Below are 21,828 nucleotides of genomic sequence, written 5' to 3' on the forward strand. Positions count from 1 at the left end.
CCAATTTCCGCTGAGCGGTTCGCGAAGTAAACTGAGTGGCATTGCCTTTTTCGTACTACCTTATCTCAATTGACCTGCCAAATTATTATTTCGTAAATTGATGCTTGACTAATGGGCACCGAAATTTCAATGGAATATATATTTAATTGATGAGGGCCCCATGTTTTTGTAGATGGAGATATAGTCCTCTACTGAACTTGCTTGGTTAACGGCACCTTGCTATTCTTTAATCGGATTATAACTGTAGCTTCGTACGCTCACCAAAATTAACCTGCTTTCTTGGCATGGAGATTTAAACTTTGACATATTTTGAAAGTTGGAAAAATATAAATTGCTACACCATGAACCTCGAAGCCCCAGTAAAGTCTCACGTAGAGCTCAACGATAGGCACAATGAGGATTTTATTCCAGGAACCCTCAATATATACTCGTTTGAAATTAATCCAGAGGATGAGGATACAAAGAGACAGATAAAGACCGACGGTAATATCATTCTTGTACCACAACCCTCAAACTCCCCAAATGATCCCCTTAACTGGACTAAATACAGAAAATTCCTTAATTTTGCAATCCTTGCCTTCATAACAGGTTTCACTGCTGCTACTTCCAACGATGCTGGTGCAACGCAGGACTCCCTTAATGAATTATACGGTATTTCGTATAATTCCATGAACACAGGAGCAGGTGTACTTTTCCTTGGTATTGGATGGGGTACTTTCTTTCTTACTCCTTTGGCTTCTTTGTATGGTCGTAAATTGACCTACTTCATTTGTATATTTTTAGGATTGATTGGTGCCGTTTGGTTTTCCCAAGCTAGACGTACATCTGACACCGTCTGGTCACAACTATTTGTTGGAATATCAGAGAGTTGTGCAGAAGCTCAAGTTCAGTTAAGTTTGAGTGAATTGTACTTCCAGCATCAATTGGGTTCTGTTTTAACCGTTTATATCTTGGCTACTTCCGTTGGTACATTTTTGGGTCCATTAATTGCTGGTTTCATAGTTCAATATCTCGGTTTTAGATGGGTGGGCTGGATAGCTGTTTTCATTTCCGCTGGTTTGTTATTTGTAATTTTTTTCATTCAAGAGGAGACCATGTTTAACAGAAACATCTTCAGAAGAGGAATAATTCAAGGAGTCTCACCAGATAGAAATGAAGTATCCGACACTAGCATTGACTTAAAGAAGAAGGAGACTAAGGAATTGACAACAATTGAAGATTCCGACTCTGCTTTGGAAGAGGAAGAATACTTGATCAACATGGGGGAGAACGATCCTCCAAAATCGTACTGGAAAAATGTCCAATTAATTACAAAAGCTCCTAATTTAGAAGGAACTGGTTTCAAGCAATATTTCAGTCAAATCAAGATGTTATTTAAGGTCTTTTTGTATCCACCTGTCATCTTCTCGGGTTTGGTTTGGGGTATGCAAGATGCGCTTTTGACATTTTATTTAACAGTCGAAGATGATGAGTACTATGATCCACCTTACAGTTATGGTAACACCGGTGTTGCTTTAATGAATATCCCTACATTAATTGGTGCAGTCATCGGATGTTTTTTTGCTGGTACTCTCAGTGATTACTTTACTATTTGGATGGCCAAGAGAAACGGTGGTATTCAAGAGGCTGAAAATCGTCTATGGTTCCTTTTTGCACCTGCAGTCATTTCCCCAATTGGTTTGATTATGTTTGCCGTAGGTACAGACCAAGTGTGGCACTGGGTTCCAACGTACGTCGGATTAGGATTCATCGGTTTTGGATTTGGTGCTTCTGGTGATGTTTCCATGTCTTATTTGATGGATGCGTACCCAGAAATGGTTATAGAGATGATGTGTGGTGTGGCGGTCATCAATAACATGATTGGTTGTATTTTCACATTCGCTTGTTCCCCATGGTTGGATGCCATGGGAAATACTCACACTTTCATTATTTTAGCAGTATTTGAAGCCGTTATTATGTTCAGTGCTGCTCCAATGATTTACTATGGTAAGAGTATCAGAAAGTGGACCAAAGATTGGTACCTTGACTTTTGTCAATTACGTGACGGTGTCTAAAACTTTAATATTTATTTATTCAATTCTGTATTACTTTCCAATGTAGCACTTAATCTGATGACTTTCATTATCTCCATAGCAATTTACATAAATAATAACACAGTACCAACATTTACAGTTTTTTTGCAACCAAACCAAAATATATGTAAATTTACTCTTCAAAGAAAAAAATCGCTTTATCATGCGAAATTGGACTAACCAAAGAATACGCGATTAAGTACATCTTAGAAAGGGCTCTTCATCTACAAATAGAAGCTTACTCAGGTGAATTATCAAGAATCATGAAATTAGATGATATTGAATCCTGTTGACTGGATTTTACGGACAAATTGCGATATCCTTGTGTGAATTTGTGAATTTATTGTAGCTGAGCAAGAGCATACAAAAAGTATACACTTTAACGTAGTTTACACTCATACAAGTATGTATCGTTCAAGTAGAGTAGTGCCCAGCATTGAGTGTTGAATTATGAGTTGCTTATGCTTCTATCTATGTTTGCTGCAAATAGTTTATGTAATTTTTGAGCACGTGAACAAGAGGGTTGAAGCCCTAATAGATTTTGGTTTCTGCACGTAGCTAATGAAGAACGAAGAGTCTGAAAAAAAAAAGTTTCAACCATACAACATATGGAGACAGTGTAAGTTCTTCTTCAACAAACTAAGAATAGTCTGCCACAGCTTAAATCGATTATCTCTAGTTAAATCACGTACAATGTCTACTGAATCCGCTTTATCTTACGCCGCTTTAATCTTAGCTGACTCCGAAGTTGAAATCACTTCTGAGAAGTTGTTGACCTTGGTCTCCAAGGCCAACGTTGAAGTTGAAGGTATCTGGGCTGACCTCTTCGCCAAGGCTTTGGATGGTCAAAACTTGAAGGACTTATTCTTCAACATCTCTGCTGCTCCAGCTTCCGGTGCTGCTCCAGCTGCCGCTGCTGCTGGTGGTGCTGCCGCTGAGGAAGCCGCTGAAGAGAAGGAAGAAGAAGCCAAGGAAGAGTCCGACGACGACATGGGTTTCGGTTTATTCGATTAAACGATTTAATACCTTATTGAACAATTATTAAAAGCAAGAAATGGCATTGTTGCATATCTAATTTTCACTGTATTTCATACTATGAAATTATTTTGGTAATGAGGAAGAATAAACGCCAATATGTTTGGGATCATAATAGATACTAGTAATATCCTAGCGCTTGACTGTTTTCTTCTAAATTATTGACGATGGTCGTCTGTATAATTATATTTTAGGTTTAAGTTGGAAGATGAATAAATAAAAAGATTAATATTCAATTGTAGAAGCCAAGCCAATGAACGCGATAGAGTTGTAGTTGGGCTCAATAGAGAGAGAAAAAGAAGTAGAATTAGAAGGGTGGATGGTAATTAGATCGCTGCCATCTATAACAGGGACCATGTGTATCTTCCATGAAATAGAAAAGCCAAGTAGCCCTTGCAAATATACGAGATCAAACTGTATAGGCAGTAATTGCAAGCTTAAATCTTTATTGCAAAATCATTATTACTTTTGCCAACTAGGGAATAACTTTGCCATTGTCGGGTATAACTACAATTGATCTAGTACGATGATAGGCTTTTTTTATTTATATGTATATATTATTAAAAAAACCACGAAACTATGAAATACATAAGAAGTTAAAATTCCTCTATTGCCTCATTTCAACTTATCAACAAACGGTGATGTGATATGATTTGACCCCAGTGAATTCGAACCAGTAACAATATTATTATTTATAAAATGAATAATATGTGCATTATTATAAACCCTTTATTGCTCTGAACATGAACTAATTAGTTTATTTCTTCTTCTTGTCAGCTTCAGCTTCAGCCTTTTCTCTGGCACGCTTCTCTCTAATACCCTTGTATCTTTGCTCGTTTCTGGCTAATCTTAAGGTTCTGTAAGCGGTTTGCTCTGGAACTTCGACGGCTCTTGGCTTAGAGTCAACAGCTGGTTGGACGACTGGGAAGACGGCACCGGTAGCAACTTGCTCGTAAGCAGCAGCCTCAGCAGCCTTGGTCTTCTTGTCGAAGATGACTAATTTAGACTTGTATTCTTGTAATCTGGCAACATTGGCATCGAAGGTCTCTTGTGCCTTGTTTTGTCTTCTGTGGTCAACGGAGATACCGATGGTTCTAGCGTATTTGGCAGTCAAACCAACAGCCTTCAATTCAGCCAAGGTGAAACCTCTACCGGCTCTGACCTTTCTGTTGTATCTGATAGTTGGAGCTCTGACAACTGGTCTCAAGGTGTCGATTGGCTTTGGAGCAATCTGGGCAGCCTTGGACAACCTAGCTTGTCTTCTAGAAGCCTTCTTACCGGCTTGGTCAAAGTGAACTTTGACACGTTCTTGCCAGTGCTTTCTGAAGTGGTTCTTTAATAATGGTAAGTTCTTGGAGATAGCCATTGCTAATTAGAGGTATTCAAGATGGTACTTTGAACAAAGAGAAACTCAGAAGAAGTAGTGAAAACTTAAACTAGTATATTAAAAAAATTTTCAGACTGTTTGGTGCGAAAAGAAAATTGCCTGTGGACGACCGAAGACGTTAACTATGAGAGATGACAGGAACTCTGGAGAGAGTCTGAACCTGTAACCTGGGTGCGAAAATGTTGCAGGTTTGGAACGAGACATCCTGCGTATGGAGAGCCTGTGGATCCCAAAAACCAGTCACAGCCCGCACGAGAATGGCACGAGTAATCTTCGTCCCGTTACAGTAAATATGGTTACAATATGTTAGTGTGTAGGAATTTTCAATTATATACACCACTTTATCAAACATATACAGGAATCGTATTTACCCCTACTATCGATTAGTCTTGTCTCTTGTGCTTCTACTGTGCGCTCCAGTAGAGGTTACTGACAGCAGCTGCGGCACGGAGTTCTTTACCCACTACCTCAACCTCCTACTATCCTCAGTAACGTCTTCTCCTCCATAGTTAGTGCTGTAGTAAGTGAAATTTTTTTTCCACCAAACCAATATTTCTTGCGAGAAAAAAAAACTAGTTAAAAATTTTATACTTGATTTTGAAGTAGACGTTTTTACAGTATCAGCCAAAGCACATAATGTCCACCCAATCTGTTCAAGTATGTACCTTGAAGGAGAGATACAGAAGCCAAGATTCAATGCAATGATTCCCTGTAGAGTTTAAGAAGAAGACGAGAGAGAACAGAAGTAGCCCCAGTGGAAGAAGGTCGACAACTACTACAACGACAACGAGCAGTCACGAATGATGAAAAATAGTCTACAACAGCCATGTAAAAAGAATAGAACCACGAAACTAGGTTGACAGAGTACTTATATCGCTTTAAAAGCAGTCCCATACGTTACGATGTTTTTAAATGAAGTCATCATCACATAGTTATTAAAGACCACCGATTTTTCACAATCAATCCAGAGTTTTGAAAAATCGCAGTATGGACGATCATACATATACACTTAACATCATTCACTCAATAATACAAATATCAAGTGACATTTTCATTCATCTTAACGCTTCATCCACTCGCAGAGAACTGCCTACGAATCAGAGCTTCTTCATCTCAAGTATCGTAAAATTACAAGTAACATTATACTAACATAATTCTAGACTTTTGGTAAGAAGAAGACCGCTACTGCCGTTGCCCACGTTAAGGCCGGTAAGGGTTTAATCAAGATTAACGGTTCCCCAATCACCTTAGTTCAACCAGAAATCTTAAGATTCAAGGTCTACGAGCCATTGACTTTAGTAGGTGTTGAAAGATTCCAAAATATCGATATCAGAGTTAAGGTCACCGGTGGTGGTCACGTCTCTCAAGTTTACGCCATCAGACAAGCCATTGCTAAGGGTTTGATCGCTTACCACCAAAAATACGTCGACGAGGCTTCCAAGAACGAATTAAAGAAGATCTTCGCTGCTTACGACAAGACCTTGTTGGTCGCTGACTCCAGAAGAATGGAGCCAAAGAAGTTCGGTGGTCGTGGTGCCAGAGCCAGATTCCAAAAATCTTACCGTTAGAGAAGTCTTGTTATTATTATCACATCGACCCCTTGGTTGCATCATATTATTCTACATATATTATCATGAATATTGTTTATTAGGTACTCGATTTTTATTAATATCTTAAACTTTTTTAATACAACGTCAAAATAAAACTATATTTAAGCACTCTAACCTAATGTTGGCAAAATGTAGACATGTTACGAAACAAATACTGAGCCACTCGTATAACAGATGTAAAAGTATACAAAATCTCGAATGCATTAAAATGCAATACAGGCCTCCTACAAGCTATTAACTGGTAAAAGAATATTTAAGAATAAGACATAAGCAACAATGGTAAAAGAATATTCATGAATAAGACATAATTCAAGACTTACATTTAAGTAACAATAATATCCAGAGAATGCAAAAAAGTAATTGGGGCATACTGGGAATTGAACCCAGGGCCTCTCGCATATTTGTAGTTGCAACTCAGCTTTTAAACTGAATCGGTCCCCCAAAGCGAGAATCATACCACTAGACCACACGCCCTAATTATTGGTATTGTAGAACTTGAGGTTAAATATGTTATTAAAATTCACGTGAAAATAACGTTAAAGTCATGTGATCCAACTGTTTTTACCCCGGGTGTCTCTCTGTACTGATCACTATCACATTGTCTTTCTCTTATCTCCCTATTCGTTTAGTTAGTTAGGAATAAAGATATACCCCTTCAAAAAAAAAAAAAAAAAAAAAACTGAAAACGGCGGAACCAGGATGCAACTTTAGGCAGAGAGATCGTCTCTGGATTTCTATCTGTGCTTACCACTATGACACATACTGAGTACTGTCTTCTCAATTTCGTTTAGTTAAATAGAGAACGGTATACCACTTCCAAGACGAAAACAGATTTTTCCTATTTTCTGTATGTGGTGAACTCTTTCGCAATGACCATAGCCATCTCTTTCCACCTCTCTTGTTTGATATAGTAGGGTATGAGTGAAACTCCACCTCAATCAATTGTTTGCCATTTAAATATCACAAAATATTAATCTAATAATATTCCCACTTTTAGTCTATGATCCTCTTATCGAGTTTTACATAGTATAAGTTGACTATAAGGACTTAACATTGACATTGGCATTCAGGTACGAAAATTAGATGGTGAACTTTCAAGAAGTGAGCTCTGGTTTGTCGACCTATTTCAATAAATAATACTCTTTTAAAATGCAAGTCGTATTATAATACACAGATATTTGCAGCTAGTTAGGAGAGTAAGGACAATGCGCTCATTAAGAAGCTTCAGGATTTATTTTAGACCAACATCTATGGTTTTTTTTATGTATGCTGCACACCTCTTTATACTAAAAATGTGCCAAATAGCAATATCAGCTGGAAAAGATAACAGGAAGTGGCAAGGATCACACATAATGACAAACTCAATACTTCAGGAAGCATTCATGTGTGGAAATACTTTATTCCGGGATTTTTTTAAGGTAAGCGAATGGCCAAGAAATTTTGGTATTCGGCTTGAAATTGCCGATAAGAACGCTAGATAACGATTTACATAATTAGTACTTACCGTATTTTGAGATATTTAAGATTGGTTCTCGATTTGTCAGTTGCTAGCGTCTTGATTGTATTGTTATCTTCGACCTACATATTGGTATTCAAAAACCTATATTGATTTATTAACAAATTCACTTTTAGCTTCCTCCTGCCTATTTGGGGAGATAGTTGCCGCTAATTGTCATATTTAGCCAATAAAGACGTACATGCCAATGTTTGCTCCTAGATTTATCACAATCCATAGAAATTCCGAAAGAGCTATCCAAGCTTATACTGCTATAAATAAGGGAAGTTTTCTGAAATTTTTGTCTTTGACAGTGATGCTTGTCAGTACCGGCTATCAAGATGAACACAATAAAGTCAAGAGCTGAGGAACATTTACAACATATAGCCTCCCAAAGGTCTGATATCCGCTCTATCAATCCATTAGAGGCAGCTGATGATGTTGAATTGTTAGCACAAATAGGATACAAACAAGAATTGAATAGGCATTACTCAACTTTGCAAGTGTTTGGAATTGCTTACAGTATTATGGGCTTGCTACCAAGTATCTGTTCTACCATAGCCTTTGGGTTGGAATCTGGTCCGGCAGGTTTCGTATGGGGTTGGCTTGTTGCAGGAATATTTATTTTTTGTACTGGTGTATCATTGACCATTCTAGGTTCTGCAATACCTACAAGTGGAGGCTTATATTATTACACTAATTATTATGCACCAGATTCAGTTAGAGTACCTTTGAGCTTTTTAGTTGGGTGCTCCAACTCCTTGGGTCTCTGTGGAGGTATTTGTTCAATTAGTTACGGGTTTGCAGTTGAAGTTCTCTCTGCCGTATACATAAGCCAAGATGGCAATTTCGAAATAACTAATGCTAAATGCTACGGTATCTTTGCCGCATGCGTTGTATCCAATATCATCATTTGTTGCTTGACTACAAAACACACTGCAACTTTACAATCTGTTTCTATTTTCTTTAATTCTTTTATTATTGTTTTGTTTCTTATCGCAGTCCCGATAGGAGCAGCAAAACATGGATTCAACAATGGCAGCTACATGTTCGGCGATATGGAAAACTTCAGGGATTGGTCTCCTGGGTGGTCTTTTATGCTTTCTTGGATGCCAGCAATATGGACAATTGGTGCATATGATTCTGTGATTCACTGCTCAGAAGAAGCCAAGCACGCTCAAAGAGCTATTCCCTGGGGTATCTTGGGTTCTATATCTGTCTGCTGGGTAGTGGGGTGGTTCATAGTAATTGTGTGTGTCGCTTGTATTAAAAATGGGGACACCTTAGCCTCATTGGATAGCCCAGCAGGAAATCCTATGGCACAAATCATATATGATGCTCTAGGTAAGGAATGGGCAGTTGCCTTCATGGCTCTCATTGCCGTTGGACAATATCTAATGAGTTGCTCGATAGTAATTGCAGCTTCTAGGCAAATATGGGCTTTTGCTAGAGATGATGGACTCCCATTTCTTCACAACTACGTTAAGTATGTTGATCCTAAGATTAAAGTTCCTGTAAGAGCGACTATTTTCTCGGGAGTTTTTTCTTTGATCTTGGGTCTATTGGTATTGATTAATGGTAGTGCTGGATCTGGTGCTTTATTCTCTTCTGCGGTAGCTTCTAACTTGCTCTCATGGGGAGTTCCTATACTTTTAGTGATGTTGCCTACTGGCAGAAATAGGTTTGTACCAGGTGTTTTCCATTTGGGTGAGAAGGTATCCTTCTGTGTCAACCTCGTAACATTCCTATGGATTGTTTACGTGATTGTAATGTCAATGTTTCCCGATACCAAAGTGGTAGATAAGAACAGTATGAACTACACCTGCGTTATTAACATGAGTATTTGGTCATTTTCATTACTATATTATTATGTTTATGGGTACAAGTTTTATAGCGGTCCCAAATCTAATTTGGATGTGCTTGATGGAAATCTGGTAGAATTCCATAATATGGACGAAGTTTTGGAGAAAAAATCTTAGTTACTTTATTTTCCATTTAAATCTCATCAACTTACTCTCTAGACATACAGATGATACCAGATGATACCAAATCTATGTTGTGATATTAGTAGTATAAAGCTGTACAATGGCATTTTCTTATTCTGGCTCAAATCAATAGACTGCAAAAAGTCATCCTTGTAGTGCACATTGAACCTGAAAGATAAAAGATTCGCTGTTCTTGCAGATTGTTCTCTCCTTAGCGTTAATGTCGCGTAGCAGACAATCAATCATTGATTTCCTATATAAAGATTATTAGTAGCTAAAGTATAACAAACATACTCTTGGCATAACCTTAAGGCATAGAACATGGTGTGGGTTAGCTCATGTCCTAAACTTCTGGTAGCATTGCTCCAGGAAGAAAAAGTTCTCAAACTAATCCATGTGCCGCATACTCCTCTATTAATCGTTCTCACCAAGTCAACGTTTACCGTCTACGATCAGCATACCCTCTTACCTATAGCGACCCACCACCGAGAACAGGAGTCAATAACGAAACATGGATTCAATACAAACATCAAAACAAAGCATGTTTCGGTGAATACTGCGCAATTGCAGAAACTTCATTCGGTCAATTTATTTCTCCAGACAGATTCCAACTACTTGATCATCTATCTGATGGTGATTGTATACTCTAAATCACTCTTTGAAGTGAGTAATAGCGTAAACGAAGAATTGATTCAAACTGGTCTTCCGTTAAGTATAACTTCACAGAAGAACTCTTTTGGTAGCATGATAAGGAGCGCAACAAAAGCCATTGTCCAAGGTCAGGAATCACATATCGATTTGGAGAATGTAGAAAGTTTCAATAATTATCAAACCGAAGACGAGTTAGGAAATTACACCATTGAACAGGCAAAGTTGACAGTCTTTAAAATACTAAAAGTTGGTATTGGTCTTGAGCGCTATTGGCTAAAACTGAACTCGCATAACTTAATTGTATTCAACTCAAAGAACGAACGTCAGAATGACACAGTCTCTTCAGAGAATATTGACTCCCTGGAAGAAGGCAATTTTTTTCATTTGCTCAACATGCAAAACTTCCGTAATGAATTATTTGTGCTTTCAGAGTCAGACTGGTATCCTCATGGCGAAGGGAGTAGGATTATCTATATTAATTACAACTTCTTCCAGAATTACTTCTTGTTTCTTAATGAAAGGTATGAACTTTGGTATATGAATTTTGAGATTTCACCTGATTCTGAAGTAAGTCCGATTGGTCACAAGTTATACACATTGAAAGACTTAAAAATAGATTTGAACTTCAAGATCTCTTTCAATCCTCATTCAGAATTGTTATTATTTCATATTGGAACGCATATTAAGCTATTCAAGTTGTCTAATGAAAGGAAAACATTGGAGCATTTGAAGGACATAAGAACGCGTAATCTCGAAGATGCAAAGGTGATGTGGGCCTCCAATGGTAATTACTTTGTATTGCTCGACAAGTCAACAGGATACTGGGCCATATACACCAAGTTTGGAAGTGCTACCTTCAACACAGCAGAGGTTGTCAAGGAGTTGGATGAATACTATGAAGAGAACAGGGGATTTTTGAGAGCATCTAAGATTATTATCTCTCCTAACTCTATGGATCTCTTCATAATAAGCCACGACAGCTCCAAATTCTATTTTGTTAGCTTATTGACTAACAACGGCGTAGAAAATGTCTTTTACGATCATGAATACATCAGCATCATTCAAAACAACAAGACTTTTCTGAAATTTCCCATTCAGCCCAAGTTCAAAAGAATAATGGAGAAAATCGAGTGCTACAACGGTATTTCTAGTAAATCACTTAAGAGTATCAATGGCAACTTGACTATTAGCAGAAGTGATTATGATCAGTTTGCGATTTCATACGGAGACTCGTTAGCTATTTCTACGCCATTCACATCAGGTGGTAGCGATATCAATAATATCTTGTGGTTCAATTTCCGGAATTACTACTTGGACTCCTTTAATATTGTCAGACAATTCTGGTTCAATGACTACTTGGTTATTGTGAATCGTAGGACGAAGGAAATTCACCAAACGAGCGATGATGACAATGGGCCACCCGTAAGCAACGAGCATTTGGTTGATGAAATTATTGTGTTAGATACAACCAAATCAAAATACGGTCAAGGTGGAGAGGACATGAAATTTGACAATGACCTGACAGTATGGAAGTATGATTTTAAAACAACTTTCATCAGCATCGAGCCTATAGTGTTGACAGAGCATATTACCAATATTGCACTATTGACAGAAGACTTTAGATTGATTATACTAGAACTCAACGACAACAAAACTATTGATAGAAAGGTATCAACCACAGATTTGCAAGAACAGTCCACACGAAAAAGTTATAAGATATTCATAGGAGTGAATAAGACAATTCATTTGTCGTCAGTAAAGCACAAATTTTCCATCAAGGACGTTATTAACATTTCAATGATTGATAAGAGACATTTCTTCTTTTTGTTAAATACAGGGGAATTATATCTTTTGAAGAATCAAAAGTCATACTCAAACACAACAGATTCCACACCAATTAATGCATTGAAGCCAAGTAACATGTATGACTTGATTAAAATCAAACCGAACATTGAATTTTTCAGGTTTCAATCCATAAAATTTAAGGACTCACTCATAGATTATATTTACCTTTTTAACGGCGAAGAATTATTGATCTACGAATTAGGTGAGTTAATAGACAACGCATTTGACGTTGCAAGCGTCATTTCTGACGGGTTAGATGATGAAAGACACTCTTTCCCTCAACATATTTCCATTGAAATTGAAAACTTTCAACCAGTTATATTGGATAGTATTGCTTCACCTGATATGATCACTTTGCAGTCTTTAGACTTGATTGGACTAGAAAGCGTTATAGTCAACAAGCCATCCAACGGTGGCTTGGTGATCAAGAATAGAATTGCCCATAAGCTAGTGATGAATAACTTTATTGAACATGATCTTATCAACAAGGCGACGAATTTGGAAACAGCTTGTGAGAAGTACAAGCTGTTCCGCAACTACCATTATTGCTTAGAACTACTCCTATTTAAGTTTTTGACTTCCGAGAATACGTCTATCCTAAAGAGCTTGTTTGCCCTCATAGAGAATAACGAGAATTCGGAATACATATACATCAACTGCTTGAGAAAAATTGAAGTGGGTTATTGGCATCAGTTTTTCACTATTCTTAATACAACTCCAGTTAAGTTTATGAACCGGTTGATTGAGATTGACAATGTCGAACTTTGCTATAATTATCTAATCATATACTTAAATTACAAAAAGGAGGGCGAGGATGAAGATTCCCCCACTGAAAGCGAAGATGCTCTTAATTCAACTGACAAAGAAATCATCTTAAAGATTATGAAGATGTTGGATGATTCAAAAAAATGGGATTGGTGCTTTGAGTTGTGTAGATTCATAAAGTTACTTCAACCTTCTGGAGATTTGCTTCAATTGATCAAGGAGACCTTGAAATAGCATAGCAGTTCATAGGAGTTCACCCCTTAGACAAAATGTACATTACTAAACCTTACAGCGCTACAGAGTCAGCTAAGGACCCAAACCAACAATCACCCGTTGTTGGCGGGTTAACCCAACGTCTATTATAGATGGGAGGCATGGCGTGAGTATCCGATATTATTAACATCTCTTAACTTTGTCGACTTTGAGTACCTCTTTGGTTCGTTCAAGGTGACAAAGTGGGGCCTTGCATATTTTAGATTTTGCGCCCCCACAAGTCTCGGGCTCAATGTGGAAATGGCTTGTTTTGTACATTATGCAAGACATTGTAGAAGTAGAAAATACCCCTAGAATAAGGCACCGCCTGTGTCTCGGGAATAGCGAAGAGGCTTCGATATTGTAATACTATTAGACATTGTCATAACTAATAACCAAACGTTCGCCAAAGATCAATGGGTAGCACCGAAGCTGCTGTAATTAACATTTCGCACATTAAACTCTTTAGTTATTGCAATTTGTTTATAATAGTTCAAAATCGCTGATAATACTCGTTAGTTAGTTTTGACAGTCTCCGTAAAAATTACGTTAAAAAAGAACTCTTGAGGGCTTGCAGCTCATGACAACAGTGTGTTTCATAGTCAACCCGTCCGATGCATCTCTCGTTCCTTGAAGGTGGATCCTCAGCTGCTTAATTGTCAATTATTGAAAAATAATTCCAAAATTATAATGGGGAAAGACCTTCTAACTCTTATTAATATGCACGGATAGTATCCTGACAGGTTACAGGGGTTATACAGAACTTGCATATGTATCGTCATCTTTCGTGGGGTAGTTTGCCTCACATGGAGAACAATGTCGTAGTTCATGATTCGTTGGGAAGCAATAGGGGCGGATGGTGGGGCATATTCGTATGAGTGCTCGTACCCCACCAAAATAATAAGTCACGTGAGTGTTTGACGTAACGCACTTGAGCGGAGCATATGCCAAATTGGGAACAAGATGCTGCGAAATTTGGAGAAGGTCAATGATGGTACAATAGGGTGATGGTAGAGAGTAACATACTAACGACTTGTGTGGGGACTAGAACAATAGAGGGATAGAAATTAGGTTACACACAGAATTAACGGATTTATAGACAAATGAAGGTAAAGGCAATTATTTGTAAGCGATAGTCATTTGTTATGAGATCAAGGAGTTACAGGATAGGGCGTATATATACTTGTCCAAATTCTCATACTAGGCCCAGGTCAATTTATTTAGGGCAGACAACATACCAACGAATTCGCCACAATGAAAAAGGTAACCTTAATCGGACTGCTTTTTATGGCTTCGGCTGCTTGGGCACTTGGAGAGCCTCAAGCATTCTTCTTCAATTCTTCAGCAAGTGATGTGCTTCCACTTTATACAGCAACAAGTAAGAGCAGTTTACTTTTGGATACCCAAGATTGGCCTGGTGTCCTTCGGGCCGGTCAAGATTTAAGTGCTGACTTCGGCAGAGTTACTGGAGATAACGATTCATTGCCAATTTTGAATTACACTGGCTCTGCTGATATTTGTTCGTTAATCAACGGTACATTAGAGACTGCAATCATCATTGGAACCATTGGAAACTCTTCTCTTATCGATTCGTTGGTCAGTCAAGGTAAATTAAATGTTTCAGACACTGAAGGCCTCTGGGAGGCATTCACTCTGAAGATAATTGCATCGCCACTTCCTTGTATCGCAAATGCTTTAGTGATTGCAGGTAGTGACAAGAGAGGATCTATCTTTGGTACTTATTACATCTCTGAACAAGTCGGAGTCTCACCATGGTACTGGTGGGCAGATGTTGAACCAGCTGCTCATTCAGAAATCTACGTTTCGAAAAATTTGGACAGAAGCACAGGAGAACCTAGTGTTAAATACAGAGGCTTTTTCTTTAATGACGAGCAACCAGCCTTAACTGGATGGGTTGATGTCAAATTCCCAGAAGGACTATACGATTCGCATTTCGTTCATGAGTTCTACATCAAAGTCTTCGAGTTGCTTCTCAGAATGAAGGCTAACTTCTTATGGCCAGCAATGTGGAACAGCATGTTTGGTGTAGACGACCCTAAGAATCAATACTGGGCCGATTACTACGGAGTTATCATGGGAACTTCTCACACTGAGCCATTAATGAGAGCCACCAACGAATGGACCGTCTTTGGAAACGGTTCTTGGGCCTACGACACCAACAAGGAAAATATTCTTGAATTCTGGGAAGAAGGAATAGAGAGAAGTCGCCCTTACGAAAATCTTTGGACAGTCGGTATGAGAGGTTTCGGTGATACTGCCATGAGTGGTGGCGTTGAAATAGGTTTATTGGAAGATGTTATTAAGAACCAAAGAGAGCTCTTACTGGAAGCTTTCCCTGGTGAAGATATAACAGAAGTTCCTCAGGTATGGTGCTTGTACAAGGAAGTGCAATCTTATTTCCAACAAGGAATGCAAGTTCCAGATGATATCACTTTGCTTTGGGTTGATGACAACTGGGGAAATATCAGAAGACTTCCACTCGGAAATGAAACCGACAGAGCTGGTGGTGCTGGTGTTTATTTCCATTTTGATTATGTTGGAAGTCCAGTTGATTATAAATGGATTAACACAATCTCCAACGAAAGGACTTGGGAGCAGATGCATTTGGCTTACGAAAGACAGGCCAGAACTGAATGGCTTGTGAATATCGGTGATCTTAAAGGATTGGAGGTTCCAATTGACTACTTCATGTCTTTGGCTTACGACTTTGACACATGGGGACCAGTTAACAAGGTTATGGACTGGACCATTGCCTGGGCTACCAGAGAATTTGGTTCTGCTGTTGACTACAACCAAACCACAATCGAAGAAATTGCCGATATCGTTGATTTGTATGGTTTCTTGTCTTCTAGAAAGAAGTACGAGAGTTTGAACACAACTACATTCAGTTTGACAAATTACAATGAAGCCAAATTAGTATTAGAGCAATGGAAAGATTTGTCTGACCGTGCCCAAAAAATTTATGACACCCTTCCAGCAGCCAACCAACCTTCTTTCTTCCAATTGGTCTTGCACCCAGCTAATGCTGGTTACATTGTGTACGACATCTTGATTTCTGGAGGTAAGAACAACTTGTATGCCACTCAAAGACGTAACCTGGCCAACGCTTTGGCTGATCACGTTAATGATAGATTTGAAGACGATTACAAATGGAAATTGGAATACGATTCTATTCTTGAAGGGAAATGGGTACACTTCATGGACCAGACTCATTTAGGTTACTTTTACTGGCAGCAACCAATGAGAAACATGGCTCCTCCAGTGGCTCGTGTTAACCCTCTTGAAAACGCATTGTCGGGTGCCATGGCTCTTACGGGAGAGCAGTCCCAAGGTTCTGTTCCAGGTGACTCCCTTTACAACCCTGTTGCATACAGTAACAATACCATGGTCTTGCCAAGCTTGGACCCATTCTCACTTCCAGCATACCGTTGGATTGAAGTGTTTAACAGAGGCAATGAAGATTTCTATTTCGAAGTCAACCCAACCCATGATTACATTAAAGTCGAGCCAAGTTCGGGATCTATCTCAGCCTCGAACGACAGTATTTGGAATTCTCAAATCGTTGAAATTTCTGTAGACTGGAGTAAGGTTCCTGAAGGTACTTACATTGAGTACATCAATGTTACTTCGAACAGCTCATACGGAAACTTCGGCCAACCAGACGTGCACTTGCCATTGACCACCCGCTCTGTTCCTAAGAACTTCACAGGATTTGTTGAGAGTTCTCAAGTTATTTCTATTGAGGCTGAACATTTCTCCAAGAATGTTTCTCAGAATGAGACTGAGTATGTTGTTATCAACAGATACGGACGTACTCTCTCTGGTGTCACACTTTTCCCAGTAACCGCAGACTCTCAAGAGGCCAATCTTAACCTGTCATACTTAGAGTACAACTTGTATTCCTACTCTACTCCTCACTATGGTGCTAATGTTACTGTGTATTTGTCTCCTTCGTTGAACACCAACCCAGACAGACCATTGAAATATGCTATATCCATTGATGATGAAGAGCCACAAGAGATTCAAGTTGTTATCGACCCAACCAATCCTCTGGCTATGCCAGCTGGATGGGAGACATCTGTCTCCGACAGCATTTGGTTACATCAGACCAACCATAATATTACTTCTGAAGGAGAACACGTTCTCCGTCTTTGGGCCACTGAACCTGCAGTGGTATTCCAGAAACTCGTCGTTGATTTCGGTGGAGTGGTCCCATCTTTCCTTGGACCACCAGAGACTTACAAGCAGTAGATCTGACTTTTTAAGCTCATTTTTTGTAGACCGTCTAAAAGTATAGATGATATAGTCTGATTGTTTTTTAAGAATAATACGTTACATTTATTCGCCTAATAATTCATTTGCAATTGCTGCGAAAAAAAGCACACTGTTGAAAAATATTATTCATCGCATTACTTTAAGATTACCGGTTGGACAGAAGTCAATGTAGTGGTATAACAATAGCATTTAATTTCACCAATAATTAGACTCTCTTGTCTTACCAGCAATGAGGAACATCGTAACATAATCCTTCTATGTCTGGTTGAGGGTACTTCGTCGAGAGATGTACACTATTGAAACCCCATTGGTTCCTTACAAAACTCCCTATCACTGGACCAACATTGTCCTGTATATGTGGTTCAGAGCCCAGACCATTTCCAGCCAACCAAATGTCGTCTTTTGGTCAAAGCGAAAAATGAGAAACCATAGTTAAGAAGATTGAAGAAGGTTATAATCAAGGTATTCTTAGTTGATAGCCAGCGGCAGCAGCACTACATCTACATATCCATAATGACCTTAGCCACCGAATTCGCCGAGACCACCCGTCGCTCGGCCACACAGCCTGAATTGAGAAAGAGAGTGTTGCACTTGTACCGTAAATACATGAGATACTCAAGAGAGTTCTGTGACATATATGAATTGGATATGCCAGTGGCCAACGTCAAGACTAAGATTAGACAAGAATTCGAGAGACAGAGATTCGTTAATGACTTGGAGGTGTCCAATGTTTTGTTAATGAAGGGCCAGATGGAGTTCCAAGAGTTGATTAACTTCTGGAAGCAACAGTGCCATGTCATGAGATACTTCGACGACCAACATAGTTACAATGTTGTCGACAAGAACGACTTCGTCAAGAACTTCTTGAGAGGAAACTAGATCCGCTGATTTCCTATACTCGACAAGTGTATCTGAAACAGAAATTCAGAGAGCTAAAGTTTGTTTGGCAATCCAAATCTATATTTCAATGATTGAGCCAGCCTATTCAAACGCTCGAATGTTTCAGGTACATCGTAAACAAAAGAGTCAACTTACTAAAAAGTATTATAAACTTTTGTTTGCATTGCATTACATACAACTCCAGGATAGACCGTATTTGAGCAACTGACAGAATAACAGATACCTCATTACTTCTTACGCTACGATCCACTTCATTAGTTCTACTTCCAACAGGATGGAATTTCCTTCATTGTATACTTCTATTTTATATTTATTCTAATCAATAAGTTTCCAGGAATCTCGAAAATTGTATTTGTTAAGCACTAAGTCAGTTTATCAATTTCTATTCAATTAGAAGTACACTTATAGAGCCGGGCCTCACAATACCTTGTATATGTACGCACTATATAATGGTGATGAGTGAATCTCATTAGAAAAATTGCTGCAAAATATCAATAAAAACGTGAATATAAGTTTAACAGTCAAGGGTATAAATTATGTATATAAGAAGCAAACCGATCGATGAAGTAAAAGCATAATAACTAACAGGGAACCCAGTGCAGCAGACCCATTTATTCCAATTGGTCATCCAATGGAATTTCGTCGGCGTATTCCAATTCCTCTTCGTCATCGACACTGGCTTCCTGGTATTGTTGGTACTCGCTGACCAAGTCGTTCATGTTAGATTCAGCCTCAGTGAATTCCATCTCATCCATACCTTCAGATGTGTACCAATGTAAGAAAGCCTTTCTTCTGAACATAGCACTAAATTGGTCTCCGACTCTCTTGAATAATTCTTGAATAGAAGTGGAGTTACCAATGAAAGTGGCAGACATGTCCAAGTCCTTTGGAGGAACGGAACAAACGGCAGTTTGCACGTTGTTAGGAATCCACTCTACGAAGTACGAAGCATTTCTTGTTTGAACTTTGTGCATCTCGTCGTCAACTTCCTTGACGGAAACCTTACCTCTGAAGAAGGCTGCAACGGTCAAATAACGACCGTTCTTAGGGTCAGAGGCAGCCATCATGTTCTTGGAGTCAAACATTTGCTGGGTCAATTCAGGAACAGTCAAAGATCTGAAAGACTTGGAGCCAATAGAAGTCAAAGGAGCATAACCAACCATGAAGAAATGCAATCTTGGAAATGGAACCAAGTTTACAGCCAACTTTCTCAAATCGGAGTTCAACTGACCTGGGTAACGCAATGAAGTAGTGACACCAGACATCACGGATGAAACTAAGCTATTCAATTCAGCGTATGATGGTGTAGGCAATTTCAAAGTCTTTTGACAAATGTTGTATAAGGCTTCGTTATCAATACAGAAGGTCTCGTCGGAGTTTTCAACCAATTGGTGAACAGATAAAGTGGCGTTGTAAGGTTCAATGACAGTATCAGAGACCTTTGGAGATGGGACAACGGAGAAAGTGGCCATCATTCTGTCTGGGAACTCTTCTCTGATCTTGGAGATCAATAAAGTACCCATACCAGAACCAGTACCACCACCTAAAGAGTGGGTGATTTGGAAACCTTGCAAAGAGTCACATCCTTCGGCTTCTCTTCTAACTACATCCAAAACTGAGTCTACAAGTTCGGCACCTTCAGTGTAGTGACCCTTGGCCCAAACATTACCGGCAGAACTTTGACCGAAAATGTAGTTGTCTGGTCTGAACAAGTTACCGATATGAGAGGTCTTAACACCATCAATGGTACCTGGCTCCAAATCGACCAATACAGCACGAGGAACGTACTTACCAGAGCTGGCTTCATTGAAGTAAACGTCAAGCTTGGCCTTTTGAAGGTCATCATTTCCATGGTAGTTACCGTTGTTGTCTAAACCGTGCTCGCCACAGATAGTTTCCCAGAAGGCAGCACCCTAGACGGATGTTAGTATAAGAAGTTACTAAGAGATCGTGAGCCACTTGAGGAATAGAGGATTAGAAACACAATTCCAGAACCTTGATACTTCATTTCATGGTTGTTTCAACCATATCTATCTTTTCGGTTTCAAAATTCCATCTTCGATATTTTCACTATTCTGCTCATCATGTCACGCTATACGTGAAAGTTATACGTACGATTTGGTTACCACATTGACCGGTGGATAAATGAATCTAGAAAGGATGTTAGTTACTTGTTGGTGGATGAAAACCTATTGTCAACACGTCTTTCGAAGAAATCACGTCATCTATCGATTCCGAGATTCGTTTCGTAGTCAAGTTTGACACTTTGGCAGAGATGTGAAGACACCACGGCGCGTAATAGTCGTCAGCCGCTTCTTCAGTACTGGCAGGTACATACAATTTCTCTCATTCTATAATGCTTCTCCTAATATTCGTCGTAGCGATGTTGCTTATACCAGATAGTAAAAAAGAACAGAACTTCAATCGAATACCTAATTCAACCGACGCCTTAACTAGCCCGTCACAAATGTTTTGATTGTTGTTTTAACTGTTTGTTGATTTCGTCTAAACATAAAATCGCCTCTGCGCACGACCTGAAAATGGCAGTAAATTGTTTTTAGTGTTTATAATTTGCCTTGTTTAGGAAAGATAGTAGCGAGCATAGAGAACGGCAGAGTGTCGCGTAGCGACTGTGTAGTGAGTGAGTGAGAGAGTGAGTTAGTGAGTGAGTGAGGGTAAGTGAGTGAGAGTGAGTTGCGTGTACAGAGAAAAAATTTTAAGCATGGAGTGAAACATAGTGTGAGTGAGTTGAGTGTGGTATGGGTTGAGTGTGGTATGGGTTGAGTGTGGTATGGGTTGAGTGTGGTATGGGTTGAGTGTACATGGAAATGGATGGACTAAAAGGGGTTATTAATTGAAGTGGCATTCATCGTCAAGTGCGCGAGCCAACTCGCTCTCGAGTTTAAGGTGTGTTTCAGATAAGAAGCCGTTGCTGCTGAGTTAGAGATATGACTCAGAAGAGAGCTTGTTTTAGATTGTATAATTTTTTGGGGGTTTGGTTCTTTGCGGGGGGGGGGGGGGGGGGGGGGGGGGGGGGGGGGGGGGGGGAGCGATCCGTTTAGAGAGACGATGTTCCATGCAATAGAGACTCCTACGAGTTGCGAAATGGATGTATAAGAAATGTTCATTGTAATTAGGAAGAGCAAGGGAAGCAGATTGGAGTATATTCAATGGCTGCATCTTCTCGCACAAATCGTGTAATTCGCTTTCTACTTAGTATCTCCCTTTAGAAGAAGTTACCAAAAAAAAAAAAAGAAAAAAACGACTAAGCGGACCTCTGAAAACCCACTTGTTTAACCCAGTTGAATTATGTTTTAGAGTGCCTCGCACAGGCACTATCATGTAGGGGTAGGTACCTCTCCAAGTCTTTTCTAAAATTAAGCTAGCTGAATTCCAGCAATGCAAAGCATAATCACAAGGAAGTATAGCCAGAAATCATTCACTCATCCGACCATGTCTATGCGCTCTCTATCAAAAATTTTGCGGCAAACCAGCTCATTCGCCCAAAGAGGAAGTACCCGACGAATAGCCGCAA

At 39.2% G+C, this 21,828-nt stretch overlaps 9 protein-coding genes and 1 non-coding gene across 10 annotated transcripts; 7 read left to right on the forward strand and 3 right to left on the reverse strand. All coding sequences in view use genetic code 12, as the record gives it.

Moving 5' to 3' along the window:
- Window positions 1-186: 186 nt before the first annotated feature.
- On the forward strand, window positions 187-2,213 carry HOL1 (Hol1p). The gene has a single exon (XM_064920065.1). The coding sequence runs from the start codon at window positions 342-344 to the stop codon at window positions 2,052-2,054; it is 1,713 nt and encodes a 570-aa protein (XP_064774197.1). The 5' UTR covers window positions 187-341; the 3' UTR covers window positions 2,055-2,213.
- A 552-nt stretch (window positions 2,214-2,765) lies between these two features.
- On the forward strand, window positions 2,766-3,086 carry RPP1A (ribosomal protein P1; the record flags this gene model as incomplete). The annotated part of the gene is made up of 1 exon (XM_064921568.1): window positions 2,766-3,086. One exon carries the CDS (start codon window positions 2,766-2,768, stop codon window positions 3,084-3,086), a length of 321 nt encoding a protein of 106 aa, XP_064774198.1.
- Window positions 3,087-3,629: 543 nt separating this feature from the next.
- On the reverse strand, window positions 3,630-4,577 carry RPL13 (60S ribosomal protein eL13). The gene has a single exon (XM_064917127.1). The coding sequence runs from the start codon at window positions 4,471-4,473 to the stop codon at window positions 3,865-3,867; it is 609 nt and encodes a 202-aa protein (XP_064774199.1). The 5' UTR covers window positions 4,474-4,577; the 3' UTR covers window positions 3,630-3,864.
- A 225-nt stretch (window positions 4,578-4,802) lies between these two features.
- RPS16A (40S ribosomal protein uS9) lies at window positions 4,803-6,195 on the forward strand. Its single transcript, XM_064920066.1, has 2 exons — window positions 4,803-5,151; window positions 5,655-6,195. The coding sequence occupies exons 1-2, from the start codon at window positions 5,131-5,133 to the stop codon at window positions 6,060-6,062; spliced, it is 429 nt and encodes a 142-aa protein (XP_064774200.1). The 5' UTR covers window positions 4,803-5,130; the 3' UTR covers window positions 6,063-6,195.
- A 271-nt stretch (window positions 6,196-6,466) lies between these two features.
- Window positions 6,467-6,578, reverse strand: RJT20DRAFT_t86. The gene has a single exon. It is a non-coding gene; the product is annotated as a tRNA-Pro (tRNA).
- A 1,177-nt stretch (window positions 6,579-7,755) lies between these two features.
- Window positions 7,756-9,646, forward strand: RJT20DRAFT_127927 (amino acid/polyamine transporter I). Its single transcript, XM_064917128.1, has one exon. The coding sequence runs from the start codon at window positions 7,941-7,943 to the stop codon at window positions 9,576-9,578; it is 1,638 nt and encodes a 545-aa protein (XP_064774201.1). The 5' UTR covers window positions 7,756-7,940; the 3' UTR covers window positions 9,579-9,646.
- A 177-nt stretch (window positions 9,647-9,823) lies between these two features.
- RIC1 (Ric1p) lies at window positions 9,824-13,418 on the forward strand. Its single transcript, XM_064920067.1, has one exon. It carries the CDS (start codon window positions 9,906-9,908, stop codon window positions 13,077-13,079), a length of 3,174 nt encoding a protein of 1,057 aa, XP_064774202.1. The 5' UTR covers window positions 9,824-9,905; the 3' UTR covers window positions 13,080-13,418.
- An 884-nt stretch (window positions 13,419-14,302) lies between these two features.
- Window positions 14,303-17,505, forward strand: RJT20DRAFT_127930 (uncharacterized protein). The gene has a single exon (XM_064917129.1). It carries the CDS (start codon window positions 14,352-14,354, stop codon window positions 17,367-17,369), a length of 3,018 nt encoding a protein of 1,005 aa, XP_064774203.1. The 5' UTR covers window positions 14,303-14,351; the 3' UTR covers window positions 17,370-17,505.
- A 400-nt stretch (window positions 17,506-17,905) lies between these two features.
- RJT20DRAFT_127933 (uncharacterized protein) lies at window positions 17,906-18,281 on the forward strand (the record flags this gene model as incomplete). Its single annotated transcript, XM_064917130.1, has 1 exon — window positions 17,906-18,281. A coding segment is annotated over one exon (367 nt), but the record flags the coding sequence as incomplete, so codon positions are not given.
- A 623-nt stretch (window positions 18,282-18,904) lies between these two features.
- Window positions 18,905-20,643, reverse strand: TUB2 (beta-tubulin; the record flags this gene model as incomplete). Its single annotated transcript, XM_064918360.1, has 3 exons — window positions 18,905-20,206; window positions 20,409-20,444; window positions 20,632-20,643. The coding sequence occupies 3 exons, from the start codon at window positions 20,641-20,643 to the stop codon at window positions 18,905-18,907; spliced, it is 1,350 nt and encodes a 449-aa protein (XP_064774205.1).
- Window positions 20,644-21,828: the final 1,185 nt, after the last annotated feature.

The sequence above is a fragment of the Scheffersomyces xylosifermentans genome (genome assembly GCF_036884685.1).
Source record: "Scheffersomyces xylosifermentans strain CBS 12540 chromosome Unknown RJT20scaffold_4, whole genome shotgun sequence".
Lineage (NCBI taxonomy): Eukaryota > Fungi > Ascomycota > Pichiomycetes > Serinales > Debaryomycetaceae > Scheffersomyces > Scheffersomyces xylosifermentans.